General features: G+C 35.3%; 2 protein-coding genes across 2 annotated transcripts in view; one reads left to right on the forward strand and one right to left on the reverse strand.

Moving 5' to 3' along the window:
• Window positions 1-42: 42 nt before the first annotated feature.
• On the reverse strand, window positions 43-18,611 carry Bbip1 (BBSome interacting protein 1). The gene is made up of 5 exons (XM_026389187.2): window positions 18,456-18,611; window positions 17,629-17,670; window positions 17,442-17,519; window positions 2,756-2,833; window positions 43-2,080 (listed from the first exon to the last, which is right to left on the reverse strand). Exons 4-5 carry the CDS (start codon window positions 2,799-2,801, stop codon window positions 1,920-1,922), a joined length of 207 nt encoding a protein of 68 aa, XP_026244972.1. The 5' UTR covers window positions 2,802-2,833; window positions 17,442-17,519; window positions 17,629-17,670; window positions 18,456-18,611; the 3' UTR covers window positions 43-1,919.
• Shoc2 (SHOC2 leucine rich repeat scaffold protein) overlaps window positions 18,184-18,684 on the forward strand; it is a 99,090-nt gene continuing 98,589 nt past the window's right edge. The window contains exon 1 of the mRNA XM_026389188.2: window positions 18,184-18,338. The gene's annotated coding sequence lies outside the window, so the exon portion shown is untranslated. The remainder of the gene's footprint in view (window positions 18,339-18,684) is intronic.

Here is an 18,684-nt window from a genome sequence, read left to right on the forward strand (position 1 = left end):
TTATTAGTTTTTTTTTTTAAGCACTTGTTTTGGGTACAAGGCATTTCTTTACTGAAATTTTATAAACTTACATTTAAGGGGAATTTTTAAAGGAAGTGTTTTCTTTTTCTTTTTTTTTTTTTAATTTTTGAGGTGATAAAGGAGGGACAGAAAAATGTCCGCTTACGTGGAATATTCTAATAAGCTACTTTTTGTAAGTGCCATGTTTATGACCTAATCATTCCAAGTTTTGCATTGATGTCTGACTGCCACTCACTCCTTTCTTTCAAAGACAGTGTTTTTTGTAGTAAAATCACTGGTTTATACAAAGCTTTATTTAGGGGGCAAAGTTAAGCTGCTAAAACCCCATGTTGGCTGCTGCTGTTGAAATACTGTGCTTTGGGAGTTAAAAAAAAAAAGTTATTTGTTTTAAAGAATTTTTTAAAAAATGAGTTAGTCATGAGACTTATTCATCTTTCCAGGGAACATACTGATTGGTCTTAAAGACTAGACAGTTAAGTAAATGGTGGCTGGAACATCTATTTTTCTACAAAACTGGAAAAAACGATCCCGGTTCTACAAGAATGTACAACAAAATAAAACATGTGAAGCAGTGTTGATTCTTTATTGGGAGTAGATTTATTTTTGGTCTTTAAAAAAAATTTTAATTTCTTATCCCTGAGTTTGATCCTTAGCACAGCAAAACAAAAACATAAAACCCTTTCTAATTTCATGCAGCAAATATCAAACCATACAAGGATCTACATTTGGGCTATGGAATTTAAGCTATATTCTTCACAAACTTTTTAACTTGCAAATATTTAAGTCAAAAGTACAATACTTTTAAGATTATAATGGGGAAAAATGCATGCATAATTTATTGATCTGATCTACAGCTTATTGAAATTTAATGTGTGTATATATATGTGTGTATATATATGTGTGTATACATGTATATGTATATGTGTGTGTGTGTGTGTATATATATATATACACACATACACACACACACACACACACATATAAAAGGTATGCTTACACAAAATTATTCTCCAATGACTTAAAGCTTTACATTTACCGATGGTGGGGGGGGGGAACCAAGCTGCCAATAAATAATTATCTAAAGAATGATCATATTTCTGTTTCACGGAGCGTAACTGCTCAACAAGGCCTCAATGTCTACAATAATTTAAATTGCCTATTGACTGCAGCAAACCAAGGATTTTTTTTTTAGTAAAAATTTACAAAGACTATTCTTAGCAACATATTAACAGTTTTAGGTACAGCTTTTTGCCTCATATAATTATATATATTGCTTATATAAGCAATTTCAGGTTTTTAATTGGGTTTGATAGCTGGACGATAAAGGTAGTAATGTAATTCTTTAGTCCTTAAAATTAGTATAATTAAAAGCCTAGCTGATTATAGAATAGGTGAAGAAACCAGTTTGGTTATTGTAGGATCATTCGGGTCAGGAAAGATAGTAATAAACATGATATGGTACACACAATTGGTTAAAAATTTTTAAATTAGGTAATGTATAAGCCCCAAATAAATACTTTTTGAGATTAGAAGGTATCTTCAAATTCAGGTATTTAATAAACATGTAAAGATCTTTTGTATATAAAAGTTAAAAATCAGTCACTTGTGCCAATAAATAAAAAACTGACAGCAGTAGGAATGAAGAATAATTTGTAATTCTAAAAACACAAGTAAAAGAAAATTCAAAGTTTTAACTATTTGTGGTCAATAGAAATCACTATTTAAATTCACAAGTTTTATCAGTCTTGGGGATTTTATTTTCATTTATATGAACATGAATGTTACCAGTTTTATTAAATACTACTTTCAACATACAGATACAGAATATTTTCTAGTTATTAAGTGGTAGGTAGGTAGGCAAGGTAGGGTGTTCCCTATGATAAGTTTTCATCAATGGGTTATTTGCTGCTGTGTTCTTTTTCTGCCATTTCTTGTTGGTGAATTGTATCTTGTGCTGCTTGCTGCATTTTTTCCAGTTTTTCCAGAGTCAGAGATTTTAAGGGTAAAAGTTTGGGTTTACACAGCACCATTGTGGTTACATCTTCTACAGACAACTGCCCTAAATTTAACAAGAAATAAGAATTAATTTTGAGGAAGATAATCCAGGTGTTAGGTGGTTTGGATTAGCAGCTAGAATAAAGATCTAAAAACCTGTCACTGAAAACCCCCTAATCTTAGACTGTTTTGCTTATAACCAGAAAGATCAGTCTATTCTATAAGTATCATTTCTTAATATTGGCGTGTGAAGGAAGACAAGTTTTGAACTTTGTATGCAAGGTTCTAAGTTACCATAAAACATACCTTTTTGTGTCAGATGTTTTTTGAAATATAATTTGGGAGAATATATACACAATGAACAAAAATGTACCAAAGTATGATATTAATTTAAATATTCAAATTGCTGCATTTTTAACTTCAACCTTAAACTTTTCTTATTATTGCTTGATTTAGGGTTTTTTTTTCCCCCAGTTGCAGACCTTATGTGAATTCCATTAAGTTATTACTTCCACTGAAAAATTTCATATTTCTAAGTATAAGAATCTGCATTTTTTTCTTTTACTGAGAAAAGTGAATTCCTGTATAACCTACTCAGAGTATACAGTAAAGGGGATAGTAAATGAGATATAAAGAACACAATAATTGGTAGGTGTTTAGAATATTAACACTGCTATGTGACAATGACTATCACTTTCTAAGTCTCTATAATAATGACCTAAGTAACTGATGCAGGTACCTTGTTTTGGAAGAACTTCCCGAAACATTGACTTCAGTTCGGCCATATTTGAATTGTTGGATACAGTACGTTTTTTTCCTTCAATGAGAAATCAATTATTAATAGTATTCAAAAATATATTCCAGTATATTACTTGAGACATTTCCATTTTAGTTTAAAGAGTAAAATCACAATTTCTGTGGAATGTGGACTTCCCTATCCTTGCATAATGTCTCTATTTTCTGTGGTTCTTTTCATTCAAACAAGGTTAGTTTATAGAAGCATCTAGGTCTTGTCAGTTTTTATTAGTCAGTGGTGGTGTTAATTGGAAGGATGAATATTTGAAATTTTCCCTTGGTAGGGAAACATTGGTAGAGCTTTGTTTTTTTGATTAAGATGATTAATAAACAGCTGAGGAAAAGACATTTACATGCAGCCATCTTGATTTAATGATAGTCTTTCCCTGAATGGAGAAAGATACAAAAAAACATTACTAGTAATGGAAAGATACATGAATCAGGCAGGTAGGTAGGAAAGGAAGTAGTAGGTGAACATTTCCTAACATTCCCACTTTTCCTAGTAGTTAACAGCTAGTTTCTACTTCTAAACCTTCTACAAATGAAAAGCATCCTAAGGATGTTACTGCATACACAGGTACAATCTTTTAAGGGAGCAACACAGTAATTTGGCTTCTAAACAGAAGTGAGTGTGTTCAGTTTACTCTTCTAATATAGGCATACTACATGCGCTCAAGGACAAGCCTGAATATAGTTATGAATATCCAGCATACATGCTAAGTGTGGCCAATAACATTTGCTCCAAATGTTACATCCTAGCTTATATTCAAGGTGTTCTGGACAAGTTGTAGAAAGATCCCTTTCCAAATACAGATGCTTTTCCAGACAGTCCCACCCTTTTAGTGATGTTTCACAATACTGATGTAATCTTACCATACATCTTTCACAACATCACCACTACAGGAGAAAGATTTATTATTTATGAAGTGGTGATGCTGGCTTGATGCCCGTCTTTTCCACCCACTGTAAATTATAATCAAGTGAACTGCTTCTGGTCTTCTGTCATTCCCGCTCCACTACTTTGACATGCCTAATAAAAGCTTCCTACTCTCCATCCTCCAAGTTTCTTCCCATCTCTTGTTCAAATAATTATTCTGAAATGTCTTTAAGTTCCTGAGGAGCCTCTATTTGCTTTCATGAACTTTTTCATCAAACTTTATACTATTGTTGGGGAGAGAAGATGAAGTGGGAAAAGGGCCTAAGCCTGGAATAAACCAACTCATTGTATGAGGTAAGTATGCAATTTCCTTAGGATGTACAATTCTGTATTAATTTTCTTATTACTTAGGCCTTTCAGTATTATCTAATGGTCACTATCTTTTTTTTGTCCATGTTAGGCTGAAAGTTAATAACACTGAAGACTCCTGATCAGCTTTGAATACAGCTATCAAAAACAACACCTAACCTTTTCAGTAAAGATATCATAATGAAAATATTAGGCCCTTATTTAGTACAAATCTGACATGATATGCCACTAAAAAGGATATATTACAGATATTGATAAAGGTGAAGTAAATACCAGCTAAATGTTTTTATATTTGTCACCAAAATACTAAAATGGTAAAAAAAAAAAATACTTAAAATCTTAATTGTTTTATGTAGTGAGCAACTCCCAACTCATAATTAAATTACCCTGTTTTCTATGCCTCTTTCACATTTAAAATCTGGCCTGAAGAAAAAACAATGAAACTTGGTGCTCTACCAAACCTCAGTTCTTGGTTTGACTAAGATGCCATTGTTAATGGAAAGGGTGTGGGCCAAAGGACTGGCAGGGAGTGGGTTGGGACTGGTGTGGGGAAGATCCAGTGCCATCACTTGCCTAAGAGGTTTCTACTAGGGATGAATCTTTTCCCTAGACCTCCTTAGGCATTGGCAGGAGAGAAGCAGGATGGGAAGGGCTAAAATAAGCAAGATGGTAGTTGGATGGCTAGCACTGGCTGGGCTGTATTATTTTGATAATGAACTGCTCTTGGAGTCCAGAATAGGAAAAGGCATTTATTTCCTTCTCCCAGGTGGTCTGCTATCAGCCAAACATAAGTGTTTTCTCTGGTATAGTATGTTTGAAGGAATTGTGGCTGCTCCTCAGAGAGGAGTGGTTATGTGAGATGTATACAAAACCAGGGACACATGATCAAAGAGAAATATCACAGTGATGGCTGATATTATGTGTATCATACAACTACAATGGTCATTCAATTCAATAAATGAGTGCCTACCATGTGCCAGGCACATGTTTCGTTAATCAGTGAACAAAACAAAAAAGCAAAAGCTTTTGCTCTTTTGGAACTTACAGCCTGGAGTAAGGTAAGAGAAGCAAAAGAATACTATGTAACTGTAACTGCTATTGAAAAACAAAATATTTTAAAGGGATTCAGATATAGTGGAGGAGGTTATTTCAATAGGAAAATTAATGGTCTCATTAAGGTGACTCTTCAGCAAAGACTGCTTTTGTGGGTTGGACTATAAGCATGTGTTGTGTTGTGAAACTGCAAAAAGTAAAAAGTCTGACAGTATCCACACAACAAGAGAAAGTATGGGGAGAGAGAATTCTGTAATAGCAATATTTTTAGAGGGATATTTTGTGTATCTACTAAAAGTAAACAAATTTTCTGACCCAAACTTTCTACTCCTAGTAATCAGCCCCCCCCAAAAATAATAACACAAGTGTATAAAGATAATAAGCATGTTCATTAAAGCATTACATTGAATAGCAAAATGTTGAGCAACAGATGAACCTACATGTTCACTATTAGGTCAAAGGTTAAATAAATTATGAAATATCTGTAGAATGGAAAACTATGCCATGGCAAAGTAAAAAATGATGCAGATTGTCAAGGCCCCTTCTAAGAAAAAAACATATTAAATTGCAGAAGTAAAACTGTTCTTACATTAATGCTTACAAAAAAAGCAGGGTTAACTCATCACCTTCTTTCTTTCCTCCCAAACTTTAAAAGTTTGTTATTTCTCCTAGAGATAATAGTTCTGATGGCTCATGCATTGCAAAAGTTATGCCAACCTATCTAGCTAACTAAGCTGGTGCTCATGCATTGCAAAAGTTATGCCAACCTATCTAGCTAACTAAGCTGGTTGTCTAAAACCTTCAGAAAAACTCGAAGGAAAACCAAATGTTTGTCATGAAATATTTTGCTGTTTTAGGAGATCTGGAAGACATGTCTAAGAAAGATAACTACTTCAAAATCAATCATATACATGTGGAAAACTTAAAAATCTCCAGTAATTTTTTTTTTGTATTAGTCTAAATCATGAAAGTATCCTGAACTTTTGAGAAGATATACCAATAGTCCTTTTTTTAAAAGTTTGTTCTTTGTGGTACTGGGGATTGAACTCGGGGACAGTCTATCACTGAGCTATACTTCTAGCCCCCCCCGCCCTTTTTAAAAAATTTTTGAGACAGCATCTTGCTAAGTTGCTCAGGATGGCATTGAACTTGCAATCCTCCTGCCTTAGCCTCTGAGTTGCTGGGATTATAGGCATGGGCCACTGTGCCCAACAATGGTCCTCAAATTTTCTATTGCATACTCCTAAAGAAATTTTGAAAAACTATCATTTTAAATATTTCTAAACTGACAAAATTTTTATCATGAGCTTAAATAATTATAAGGATATAATTTTTAGCATATTTAAAAACATGTCTTAAAAATATTCAACATAATAGCTACCATTAATTTAAAAAATGAAGCTTTTTTAAATCAGAAATTTTATATTATTCTTTTTCTTCCCAGATCTTTTTCCATCTCAACTTTAATGTAATGGTTTCTTGCTTGATATTTTAATTACTCTTCTTTGTTGCAAGAAATGTTTATAATTTAGAATAGAACCTGGCTCTTCGTTTATATTACTAGAGTTATAATGTTCACTTTGGTCTATTTGGCTCCTAATAGATTTTTACCCCCTGGAGCATTTCATCATAGAAAAATTTCTACATAGGATTAGAAAGAAACCTTTCCTTGCTAACATCTTTGATGATTGTGAAAGGGGAGATGAGAAATAAGATTAAGCATGTGGGTTTATGCACAGGCCCATTTTATCAGGGAATTCAGTATCAGCAAAGACCAAATAAACACGGACGTTTAGGATCTGGAAATTGATTACCCTTAACCTTGCTTACCTCCATTCCCCTCTTCAGATATCTTGAAGGTTTTGTGAACCCTGCTATAAATATTGCTAATCTATACAATAAATCACCCAAGTTCTTAGAGATGTTAATGGATATTTCTGAGATTTCATAGTTTGTAAATTTGAGAGACTTGGGAAGGGGGGAAAACCCTTTTTTTTTTTTTTAACAGCAGGACTTTCTAGAAATTATTGTGATTAATCTCCAATTGGAGCACTGAATATCATTTTGTATCATTTCTAAAACTTATTTGATCCTGGAATCTTTTGAAAGTTCTTTTATGGGACCAAAGCTCATTAGAACATACTTTGTAATGTCATTTTAAATGTGGTATGTCTAATATGATGCAATGGATTAAGCAAATTTAGGAAGAATGCCACTGTTCACAAATAACTAATTTTGAAATTAGTACAGGCCACATTCTGAATATAATTTACTTTAAAGATCAACACAAGACTACTAAGTGAAAAATTTAGACCACCTTGGATAAAACTTGCATTTAAAGGAATCATTTAAATTTCTTAGGAGAAAATCTTTTTTGCATAGTTTTGGGGGATTTGGCAAGAATTACAACTATTCTTGTCTCATATCACAAGGAATTTCTTAAGTGGGGAGTTTTGAGATTCAAGTATATTCAAGTCTTTTGGGCCAAAATGTTAACTAATGCTTATTTTTGAGCTTTATTTCTATATTCTTATATTAATATCTCTTATTAATAAAAGGTTAAGAATAAAATTTAAGTATTTATATGGCAAGCCATTTTATACTGAAATTAAGTCCAGTCAGACTAAGGCATAATCTCTAGGTTTGAGAATCCTAGAACCAGGGCGAGGGAGAAGAAATAGGCACATAAACAGCCATAATGCAATGTTAATATAAAAGTTCTACACTTAGAAATCTATGTAAAAATGCCATGTGAACAAAAATTTGGAGCAACTGTGAAAGGCAGAGATGATTAAGAGAGCAATTTCAGATGCAGGTAACAGATTCTGCAAAGAGACAAAGAGGAACAACTCAAACCCCAGGGTGTATTATGGAAGTGGAGGGGAGTGATGTTAAAAAAAGTTACTTTCAACCAGTCTGGAAAACCAAACCATAACTGAATTGATTTTAAAGGAAATAAGAAAAGCCACTGAAATATTTTAAAGATAAGAATAGATCCCAGAGTATTACACACAATAGATTATCATTAGGCAACCATCTTCATAAAAACAAAAGTAATCAATAATAATAGAACCTTTCAGTCTGTGAAAATAAAAATTTATAATTTGTTATGATTAAGTTTGCTCTTATGTCTTGGATTTGAATCTTGTGGACCAATAGGAGAGATGACCTTTAAACAGAATCTTTCATTAAGCTCTTACTTTTACACCCATTACCTATTTGGAAAGAACAGTCTGTAGTCCTTTGTTCAAGAAAATATGGATCTCTGGGGCTGGGGATGTGGCTCAAGCGGTAGTGCGCTCGCCTGGCATGCCTGCGGCCCGGGTTCGATCCTCAGCACCACATTCCAACAAAGATGTTGTGTCCGCCAAGAACTAAAAAATAAATATTAAAAATTCTCTCTCTCTCTCTCTCTCTCACTCCTTCTTTAAAAAAAAAAAGTATGGATCTCTAAAGTGGTCACAAATTGATGAGTTTATGGATTACAATTAATGTTGTACCTTGTATTCTATTTGAAATTGAACAGTGGATAGTAAAGACTGGAAATATTAAAGGATGCTGGTTAGTTGACAAGGGAATTATTCTTTCAGAGTAGAAAAATAATAAATGTAACGTAAGAAAAGGAATTTGGGTCTTTAAGTGCCTATCCAAACATATCAATAAACACTGTCATTAAAGTACCTACTACAGAGCTAGATAAGGGAGACAGTGAATAAGAACTAGTTCCTCTCCTTGAGGGGTAGGCTAGTTGGGGAAATATAAACATGAAAAAAAATCTGTAGATGAAGACAATATGCTTTAATAAAAGTATGCCCATAATCCCAGATATTCAGAAACCTGAGACAGAAGGATCTTGAGTTCTACGCCAGTCTGGACAACATAGCAAGACCCCACTCAAAAATACAAAGTCAAACAATAACAAAATACTTAGCCCAGTTTAGGGGACAATAAATGGTCTCTGAAGAATTACTGTGATATTAGAGCTAGTATCAGAGTGAGAGTATACTAGGTAAGAAGGGGATATGTAACAAGGTGAGAGTGTTCTAGGCAAAGTTCTAAGGAAATGTCTATATATAGAGTCCAGTGTGCATACAGTGAGCATCAGGTACTGTGAGGGGACTAAATGGAGGCCTTTAACACTAGGCCTTTGAATTTGGACTTTATATCCTATAGATGGAGAGAGCTAATTGGATTGCTCTAAGTGGTCTGTGACATGATTCACTTTTGGGAGACATATTCTAGACAAAATAAATGAAAACTCACAAGAGACAGAGGCAAGGAGATCAGTAAGGAAGCTGTTTTCCTATTTAGATAAGATGATGAATTTATGAACTAAATCTGATAACATTAAAAAGAGAAGATGGAAGAAAGGTACAAGTTGAGATTCAAATGTCCTCCACTTTGCCACCCACCAACCCCTTCTTTCCCTTTTGGGTGATAAGGAAATGATCAAGGATGACTGAGATGAGCTAGTGGACGTGCAGATATTAATTCAAGTTGAGAATACAGGGGAGAAGATGAATACCATGAATTAAGTTCAGACTCACCAAGTGTGGAAGTCTAATTTGAAGGTAAAAATTTGAGGTTCAGAGTCAATGACACAGTAGTCAGCTATACAAGTAGACTTAATCACCCAAGAATGGAAAAAGATGGTGGGGTTAATGGAAAAGAGAGACAAGAGTATAGTGTAGCAATTGAGAAAAGTATTGAAAGTCAGATTAGTCAGTTAACTTTATGTCTCAATGTTATTTGTAAAATAAAAGCTTGTAATGGCATCAACTTGAGAAAGTTAGTGTACTGAGGATATAATTCATATAAAACCATTACATTAGTCTGTGGCATTTGATGGGAGCTCAATGAATGCCAGCAATTCTTACTATATTTGTATCACTACAATGTTGTCATAAGATTAGATTCTCAGAAAAAAATATCTATTAACATGTATTCGTTATGGAGGCTTATCACTAAAATAGAATAAAGAAAAATCTTCAGGCAAGCAGGAGCACTTTAGAATTTTCTACCCATTCTCTCTACAGGCATATTGTCCTAAAACGTATTCACCATTTACCTTAGGTTTTTCCCTTCAGTCTTGCTTAGTGGCTCTTAAATTTTAGTTTCCTTAAGAATAGCCATAATGGCACAGTGTTTGTGAAAGTCATGTACTTAACCCTGTAGGACATTTTAAGGGACATTCTATAGTAATCTTAGAATAGCTCTCATTGCCTAAAAGGTGGTTTTAGAATTGAATAACCCATGCTCCCACCTGCCTCTCAGAGTATCCCTCCTTATATATATATAAATTATTACATTTAACAGGTTAAGGCCTAAGAAAAATTATCTTGTCCAATATCACATACTTGGCAGGTAGAGAAACGGACTTTGAACGTGTATCTGCCTTACTCCAAAGTTTAATTCCTTTTCAGTTCTTTCTATATTGGATCTTGAAGAATGACCTAGAGACCCTAAGTACTTTAGTGTAGAGACCCACCAAAGGAAAACCAACATTTAAGAAGTTAAAAAGATAACAGGAGAGTAGATGAATAGAAACAAATGAATTTTGAAGTAACATACTCTTTAATATCTTCTGGAATGGATAATTATAAAGCTATTAATGACCTTTACAAAGGAGGATGAAAATAAACTATGTGTGTCAAATAGTAAATCTTAGGAATGATGTAGATTAAAAAAAAATAAGTGAAGCATATTGATTAAAAGAACTCTGTTTTTCCTTTGTGGGTGCAACAACCAGACCAATGTATACATCTAATAAACTGTTCTTTTTCTTTCCCTCTTCTTATTTTGTGGATTTTGCATTACAGTTGTCATGTTTGATATCACCCTGAAAACAATCTCCTAGGAGCAAAAACTGCTTTTTGACTATGGATGTTGTTTATAGCATTAAGTTTCTTTCTTTTTTTGTGGGGGTGGTGGTGGTGGCGGCAGTGCTAGGAATCAAACCCAGGGCTTCATGCCTGGTAAGTGAGTGCTCTATCACTGAGTAAATATCCTTATCCCTAAATATTACTTTAAAAAGAATATACAATTGGAACTTTCAAATCTCAATTTTTATTTTAATATGCAATACTTTAAAAGCTTATGTTTTATATTTCTCTTCATCATGTTCTATCAGATTACATGAGAGCTTGTGTCATAGCTCACATGAGAGTGTACTGATTAGACCAAGATCATGTGTTAAATAGCTGAATAGGACTATCAGCTTTAGATTACACCCTGTGTTTTCATCTAACCATCTGGAAAATATAGGCTGTAGTCATACAAGGGGAAAAGAGAAGGGAATAAGATTACTAAAATCCAAACTCCATTCCTGGTTAACTCAAAGTACACATATATGGAACAGAAACATTAAAACAAAAACACTGTGGATGGCAAAGACAAGTCTTGGTTTCTAAAAATGTTAAGGACAGGATGTGGATCTGTTTTTAAAAGTATCCTCATAGGTCACACTAGGTCTCCATACTCCACTTGATTTTTATTAGGAGCCCCATGGTGAATAATGGGTTATCATCCTTAATTCTAACCTGTTATTAGGTCTTCACTGTCATCCCCCCCCCCCACTATCTTATCTTAACTCATTAGCTTATCTCAATTGTATAAAATCCTATTTTTTTCAAGTCTGAGATGAAATGCTTCAGAATATTCCAGGGTTCCAAGTGTTTAAAATAAGTTATGAGAATAAAATCCAATGTATGACTTAAAGGCTTCCACCAGAGTGTCCCTCCCATCAATCTATTCTATATTTATTCTTTAAATGGGGTACACACTGATAACTAGCTGTGTGACATTGAATACATTTCTTAACTAATCAGAGGCTTGGTTTCCTCATAACAAGGTTCAAGCAAAAAGTGGATATAAAAGTACCTAGAAATACAGTATGACATTTACTATTCCAGGTGTAATTTTCATATAATAAAGGACTTGTTCTAGATTACCACTAAGGTACCTTCTTTTTTTTTTTTTAGTTGTAGATGGACATGATACATTTTTATCTATCCATTTATTTATTTTTATGTGGTACTGAGGATTGAATCCAGTGCTTCACATGTGCTAGGCAGGCACTCTACCACTGAGCCACAAACCCAGCCTCCTAATTTAGGTACATTCTGACTCTAGAAATATTTATAAAACACCATGTTACGTATAAAACAGCATGATCTATTTAAAGGTATTTTCCCTCTAAAAACCTGTTTTACTTATTTAAATTTAAAGCAGCATGGGCTGCCAAATTTTAAGCATTATTTTTGAAAATATGATAAAGTAAACCTATTTTATAATTCAATGCTGAAAAAATGTGAAGTCTTTTAAGTGGGTAGTAAATAATAAAAATATATGAAATTGTAATCAAAGGAATAGAAGCTTGCTGTTCAATTCTTTGAATTTATCTTGAATTTTTGATGGAGATAAGTGATTTGTTGCTTAGGGATGTAATGGCACCTGAAATATGGAGGAGAAAAAGAAAGATTCTCAAAAGCATTCTGAGATTCTCAGAGCAAAATCAAGTTTTCATGTAAGAAATTCTAATGTCATAAGCTGGTGACCTATGGTCTTATCCAGTTAAATGATTTGCTGCCTTGTTTTAAAACTATTTGAGCCATATGCAGATTTCATATAAAATCCAAATTTTAGCTCTACCTGACAAATCTGGCAATACCAAGCTCACATTCCTGCATAGCAAAACTGTGCTAGGGCTGGAAAGTGATATCCCAGTTCTGTAAGCATGTGCTCTCAAATTCGTAAGTCCTTACTACTGCTCCTCCCCTCCCTTTTTTCAAACCTTACCTGCCTAGACATTAAAGTCACGTGACTTTCCAACTACAGTAAAATATAGAGCCACTGCAATATATTATATCCCAAACTATCTTATTTTTAAATTTTTAGTGGGCACTGATTATCTTTTTTAAATTTTTTTTTGAGATGTTGGGGGGGTGTCTAGCTGCGGTTGTTCAGGTTGGTACTGAACTCCTTCCTCATTTCAAGCAAATCTCCTCACTTAGCCTTCCAAGTAGCTGGGATTACAGGTACAAACCACTATGCCTGGCCTAGTGGGCACTGAGAAACAAAAATACTCTGGGATCTAAAGGAGGTACCAGGAGCAATACTATTTATATAAAGCACATTAAGGGAATTTTTCTCTTGTGAATATTTATTGTTAGTTCCTTTAAAGAAAATTTAGTCTGCTTAGTGCACGTTGTAAATGGGCAAAGCAGGAATGGTAGGAATAATAACAACAAAACTTTTGTCAGAGTCAGACTTTGGGACAGGAATCCCCTGTGTTTCTCCTTTGCTAGTAAAGCAATAAAACTTCTTTTTTCTTTTTCTCAAAACCATGTACTCATTATTTAAATTAGCATTGGGGACAGGGACCGACCTTTAGGTTACAAATATTGGCGACCCAGATGGGACCCCAGAGCAGCCCCTGCTCAGCTTTCTTGGGCAGGCCTGGCACTCCAAGCAACTATAGTTCCATGCCGAGGATGTAAGGTGAACTTTTTGAGAGCTGACTACTGTAAAGTTAAGAAATGGGTGAATATGCCTGGGGTTGAACTGAACCAGAAAAGCTCTTCCTGTAAGTAGAGAGAGGGACTGAGGGACACTCAGCAGCTGCCAAAGCCCCTTTTGCTTAGAGGAACTCCTGCCTTCCTTCCCTGCACTGTAAGGATTGCTCCACCTACTTCTACTTTGAGGAAAAAGAAAACTGAATACAGTAAAGTCATGACATATTGGCCATTTGATAAGCTCCCATGGTGTGCACACAGAGACCCTTGATTCTACACTTCTGGTTCCCCTTTGTGGGAGCATCTGGTCCCCTTGTGGGGACATCTGTGGCACCACTGGTGTAGGAGTCATGGTTAAGTGGGAGTTGGGAACTTAAGATTTTTTTTTCCCCCTATCTGGTCTGCTTTAAAGGTTCCCATCTGTTGGCCATGGTTTGGGGATCCTCTCTATCATTATGTTTTTTGTTTGTTTGTTTGTATCTTTTTCTGGCTCTTTAAGACAGTGTATTGATCCTATAGATTGTTTCTTCAGAACGATCTTGGTTTAATGGGCCACCTATAGATGTAAATGTGTCTAAGAAAAAGATGATGTTTTACTATTTAAAAAAAAAAAAACAACTCAACCAAAAAAACTCTTTTGTCTTATCCAAGACTTAAGGTTGACCGACAAATGAATTTTCAAAGGCATAGCAGATTTTTGGATATAAACTGAGAAAAAGGTGAAAGGGGGAGCCCAGAAAGAACATGTTTTTCAGCAAAGTAGTAACACTCCCTCAAGCAACTTCCCACACGCTAGCAGAGTGCTTAATGGATTGATAATGTTCATCTGGAGATGCCAAGTAACATCATATGTCATAGAGTTGGAGTCCATAGTATTTTCTTTTCTATCTGGAATCTGTTGGTAGAAAATGTTATAACATGGTAATTTGGTTAATTAATTCAGACTCAAGTGAATAAAATGTGTGGGGTCTAGTGTCTGAAATGTGTTTAGGCCTCAGAATGAGAACTGGTGTGGGAGAATTTGGATGATGCTTTTGGCTCTGGTATACTCCAGTAGCAGACAGTACTATAAAGTTAGTAGAAAATGACATATCCTACTTAATACAAAATGCCTTTTTCTAATGACCTCTCCTAGACTTCAAAATTCAGTACTAGACAGAAGTCTTAAGAATACTGGCCATTAATCTTTAGAAAAAGTATTTGCTTAGTACTTCAAATAGTTAGCTATTTCAATAGTATGCAAGCAAAGAGAATTGTACACATGTATTCTCAAAACCTGCTCCTCCAATCATCTGCATCAAAATCCCTTGGACTATTATTAAAAATATAGATTTTTCAAGCTCTCCAGAAATCAGAATTACTGAATCAGAATCTTTGATTTTTAATTAGGTTCCTCATAATTAAACTTGGAGAACTATCTTAGATTTAGTAATATACTCAGTAAATATTTAATGCCTACTATATGCCCAAATTGGACTGCTTTAGAAGTTACTAATAACTATCATACTCTGACCACATTCCATGTGCTATAAACCAAGCTAATGCATTTTACATATGTTTGAATTAACTCTGTTCAACAATATAAGAGATTTTAAGGCTCTATTTTATAGATAATAAAGAAATGAGTAAACTGTTCAGGGTCACCCAGCCAGTGAATATAATCCTGTTCCTGAAACCCAGATCTGATTCTAAATTGTCTCTATAGTTTGATATATTATTTTCTGTTTCTTGAATCCAGAGTCAGCTAAAATTTTATTACATAACTGGGCATGATGGCATGTGCCAGTAATCCCAGCTACTTGGGAAGCTGAGGCAGAAGGACTGCTTCAGCCCTGGAGTTTAAGATCAGCCAAGGCAAAACAGTACTGTCTCAAAAACAAAAACAAAACAAAAATTTTTCATAGTTCCACATGAACAAATTTCCTTCTACCCAAGAAAGCAACTGATCAAGTGCATTATTTTAAATTTCAATATGGTGGGTAAAAACATTCAATATTAATCTAAAAGATTTTGCCCTCTCAGACTATTTTCTTGGGCTGTAGTGCACTTTCCTCCTTTCACTTATCTTTCAAGATGAAATACAAGTAGTATTCAGAAAAGAAACCTGACAGTCATGGGAGTTCTCTTCTTATGATTATGAAGTAAATTCCACTAATAACACACTCTCCATTGGATAGAATGTTCCTAATGAACCAAGTGTTAAGTATAATCTTGATGTTGCAATTTTTAATAGGCTCTGCTTAATGGTACCAAAAGCTATCACAAAAAACACTAGGACCAATTAAAACTTGCAAGAGAATTTTTCAGGAGGAAAAATAATATTGCCTAAATTGGATCATGGCCAGATGGGCAACAGTTGCTTTGGTATCTGCATTGATAACATCAAGATTCATCTGTATTTGAATTACAGGGCCCACACATCTTTCAACAGCAGTCTGCCAGAAGTTGAAACTCATGAAACTATGCTGACATCAGTACACTTTGCTGCAAATTACAATACATCAGCTCCAAGTAGAGGCAAAGTAGCAGCAACTTTTATTAAATGTAGGCAGTCTAGGTTGCCAGCTGAAATCACTAACTTACTCATACACAGGAGGATTAAATGCCAAATTCTTTATGTGCTAAGTAGGATGGATTTAACAGCAACTAATGACAATGGTATATGTAGTACAGCTGAGAAAGTTTAATCATGATTGGAAAAATATGAATACTGTCAGGTATTCCTGCAAAAAATATTAAACTTAAGCCTCTGGGTTAATTTTGTTATTAAGAAATAACAAAAAAGAGATGTCTTTAAAAACAAACAAACAAACAAAACCCAACAAACCACTTTGGCTCAAACACTTCAAAATATTATTATACTCAGGGAGAAGAAGCATGGGGGCCAGTTCTAAATTAAGATTAAAGAGTGCTAATAACCAAATACAATGCACAAATCTTTAGTGGATTCTGATTTTAGGAGACAGGAGATGAAGAGAAGGTATAAAAATATTGCATCAATTGGGGAAATTTGCACACATTACATTTTAAATATTACAGAATTATTAGTTTCCTTAGTTGTAATAATGACATTGTATTTTGAAGGATAACTACTACTTGTCGGATTTTAGGGGTGCCTACCTAAAAATAAATGTCTGCAAGTTAGATCCAAACAGTTCAGCAATAATAAAATAGTATCTGAGGAGGGATGAAATAAATGTCAAAATATTAATTACTGAATAAGTGAAGGGAATATGAATGTTTACTATACATTCTTTTAGTTTTTAAATGTATGAACTTTTTTTATGATAAAACATTTGGGAAAAAATCATGCTGATAAGACTTCAAAGGAGAAACCAAAGTGTAAGTTAAATAGCAGGGACTATGCAGAATTTGTAATAAATTGAGAAAACAGAAAGCTTGGTTAGCAGTGTCTTGAGCATTTTGGAGACACCCAACATATCCAATCATTTTCTAAGTATCAAAGTAATATATGCTGGGTGAAACAATAGGCTGATGAATTTGACAAAACCATTCTATTTACGTAACACATGGTAGTGAAGCTAAAAACAGTGATGGCATAAAGAGGTATAAAAAGTGCTTAGATAAGCTCAAAGAAAATTACTTCCTGTTGGGAAGAATCTGGAAACACATCTCTAAGGATAACAGAATCATGGATGCTCAATCCAAAAGGTCATTGCTACAACAATAATTAACCTCAAAAGAAACATGATTAGTTCATTGTGGCTGAAGCATGTGTACTAAGGAGGGAGAAATTAGGTAAAAGAGGGCAGATTTGCACTCGTGGACTAGCTAGATATAATCAATTTTCAATTTACCTGAAAGTTCTGGTCGTTTTCTTGCTGTTTTAGCATTCAATCTGGTAATACCAAGATGTCGGAGTTCTTGACTGAAGCCTACGGAAGGAAATACATAATATAATGTCAAGATTAGCCTTGTAAAAGTCATAGGATAATTTTACGAATATTCACGAGCATTAAGTTGTTTAACATATAGTAAACTCACAGGATTAGGGCAGCATATCTTTATCCAGAACTTCAGTTAAAGCTTACAAAGAAACCAGAGACAAGAAAAAGAAAGTAAAATTAGAAGCGGACAAGGGACGAGGAAATAGGACTTAGAAGTCTTGCCGCGGTGCTGGGGAAATCATCTTTTTTACAGCTGGGAGTGGAAAATGACTTCCTCAGCTCCCGAATTCTCCATTCTCCAAAGATGAGGGAATGGAATTACCATACTTAATAGAAAAGAGGGGGCGTGGTCAGGAGTTCCAATTTGTTCCAGCCGTCCCCACGCCCCAGCTCCGCTGTACATTCCGCGCTCTAACCCGGTTGGGGCCCTCCGGCCGGGCAACTTGAGCTAGGATTAGGCGATCTGTCGAGCGGTCGGGCCCCAAAGGGAACCTCAGAGGCGCGGAGGGAGGGCGGACTGCCGAGCCAGCCGGAAAGAAAACCTTCTTCCAGCGGAAGTGGCCCCGACGCCCGCTTACCTTCTCAGTGTTCCAAAGTCCCAGGGACCGTCGACCTCAGCCATCCCTGTGGGTGGGGCCCGGGGACACTCACCTCGTCTTGCAATTCCTGCCAAGAATAGGCACTCCTCGCGGCGTTGGGCGGTGGAAACTATTCCCACCCCTCTGCCATGATTCTACTGGGAAGTGCTAAATGCAACTTCCGGACAGGAGAGGGATTTTTCGGAGCCCCAAACTGTAGTCCACCTAGGTAAGTGACCGGACGTCTCAGCAAAATAAGGGCAAGGAAACTAAACGTAGTCTTGAGTATGAATTTACTTGTCTAACATTGTCTGGTCACCTAGGGTCCGTCTTTGGGCCTACTTACAGAAGCATCCCTTCCCAGACCGTTCAGCTGTTGCCCGGGGTAACGGTGACTTTAGGCGAAGGAAAAATCTACGTCAGGTTGGAGACCGGAAGCCAGGAAACTCCTGCTGCCATTGTCAACTATGGCTGCCTTAGCTTCAACAGTAACTTCCGGTTAGGAGTCGTCTTTCTACCCTGCCCGAGGCTTACTCAGTGGCTCGACTAGCCAGCGGCGCCCAGTGGGCGGGAGA

This window comes from Urocitellus parryii, chromosome 5 (genome assembly GCF_045843805.1).
Source record: "Urocitellus parryii isolate mUroPar1 chromosome 5, mUroPar1.hap1, whole genome shotgun sequence".
Classification (NCBI taxonomy): domain Eukaryota; kingdom Metazoa; phylum Chordata; class Mammalia; order Rodentia; family Sciuridae; genus Urocitellus; species Urocitellus parryii.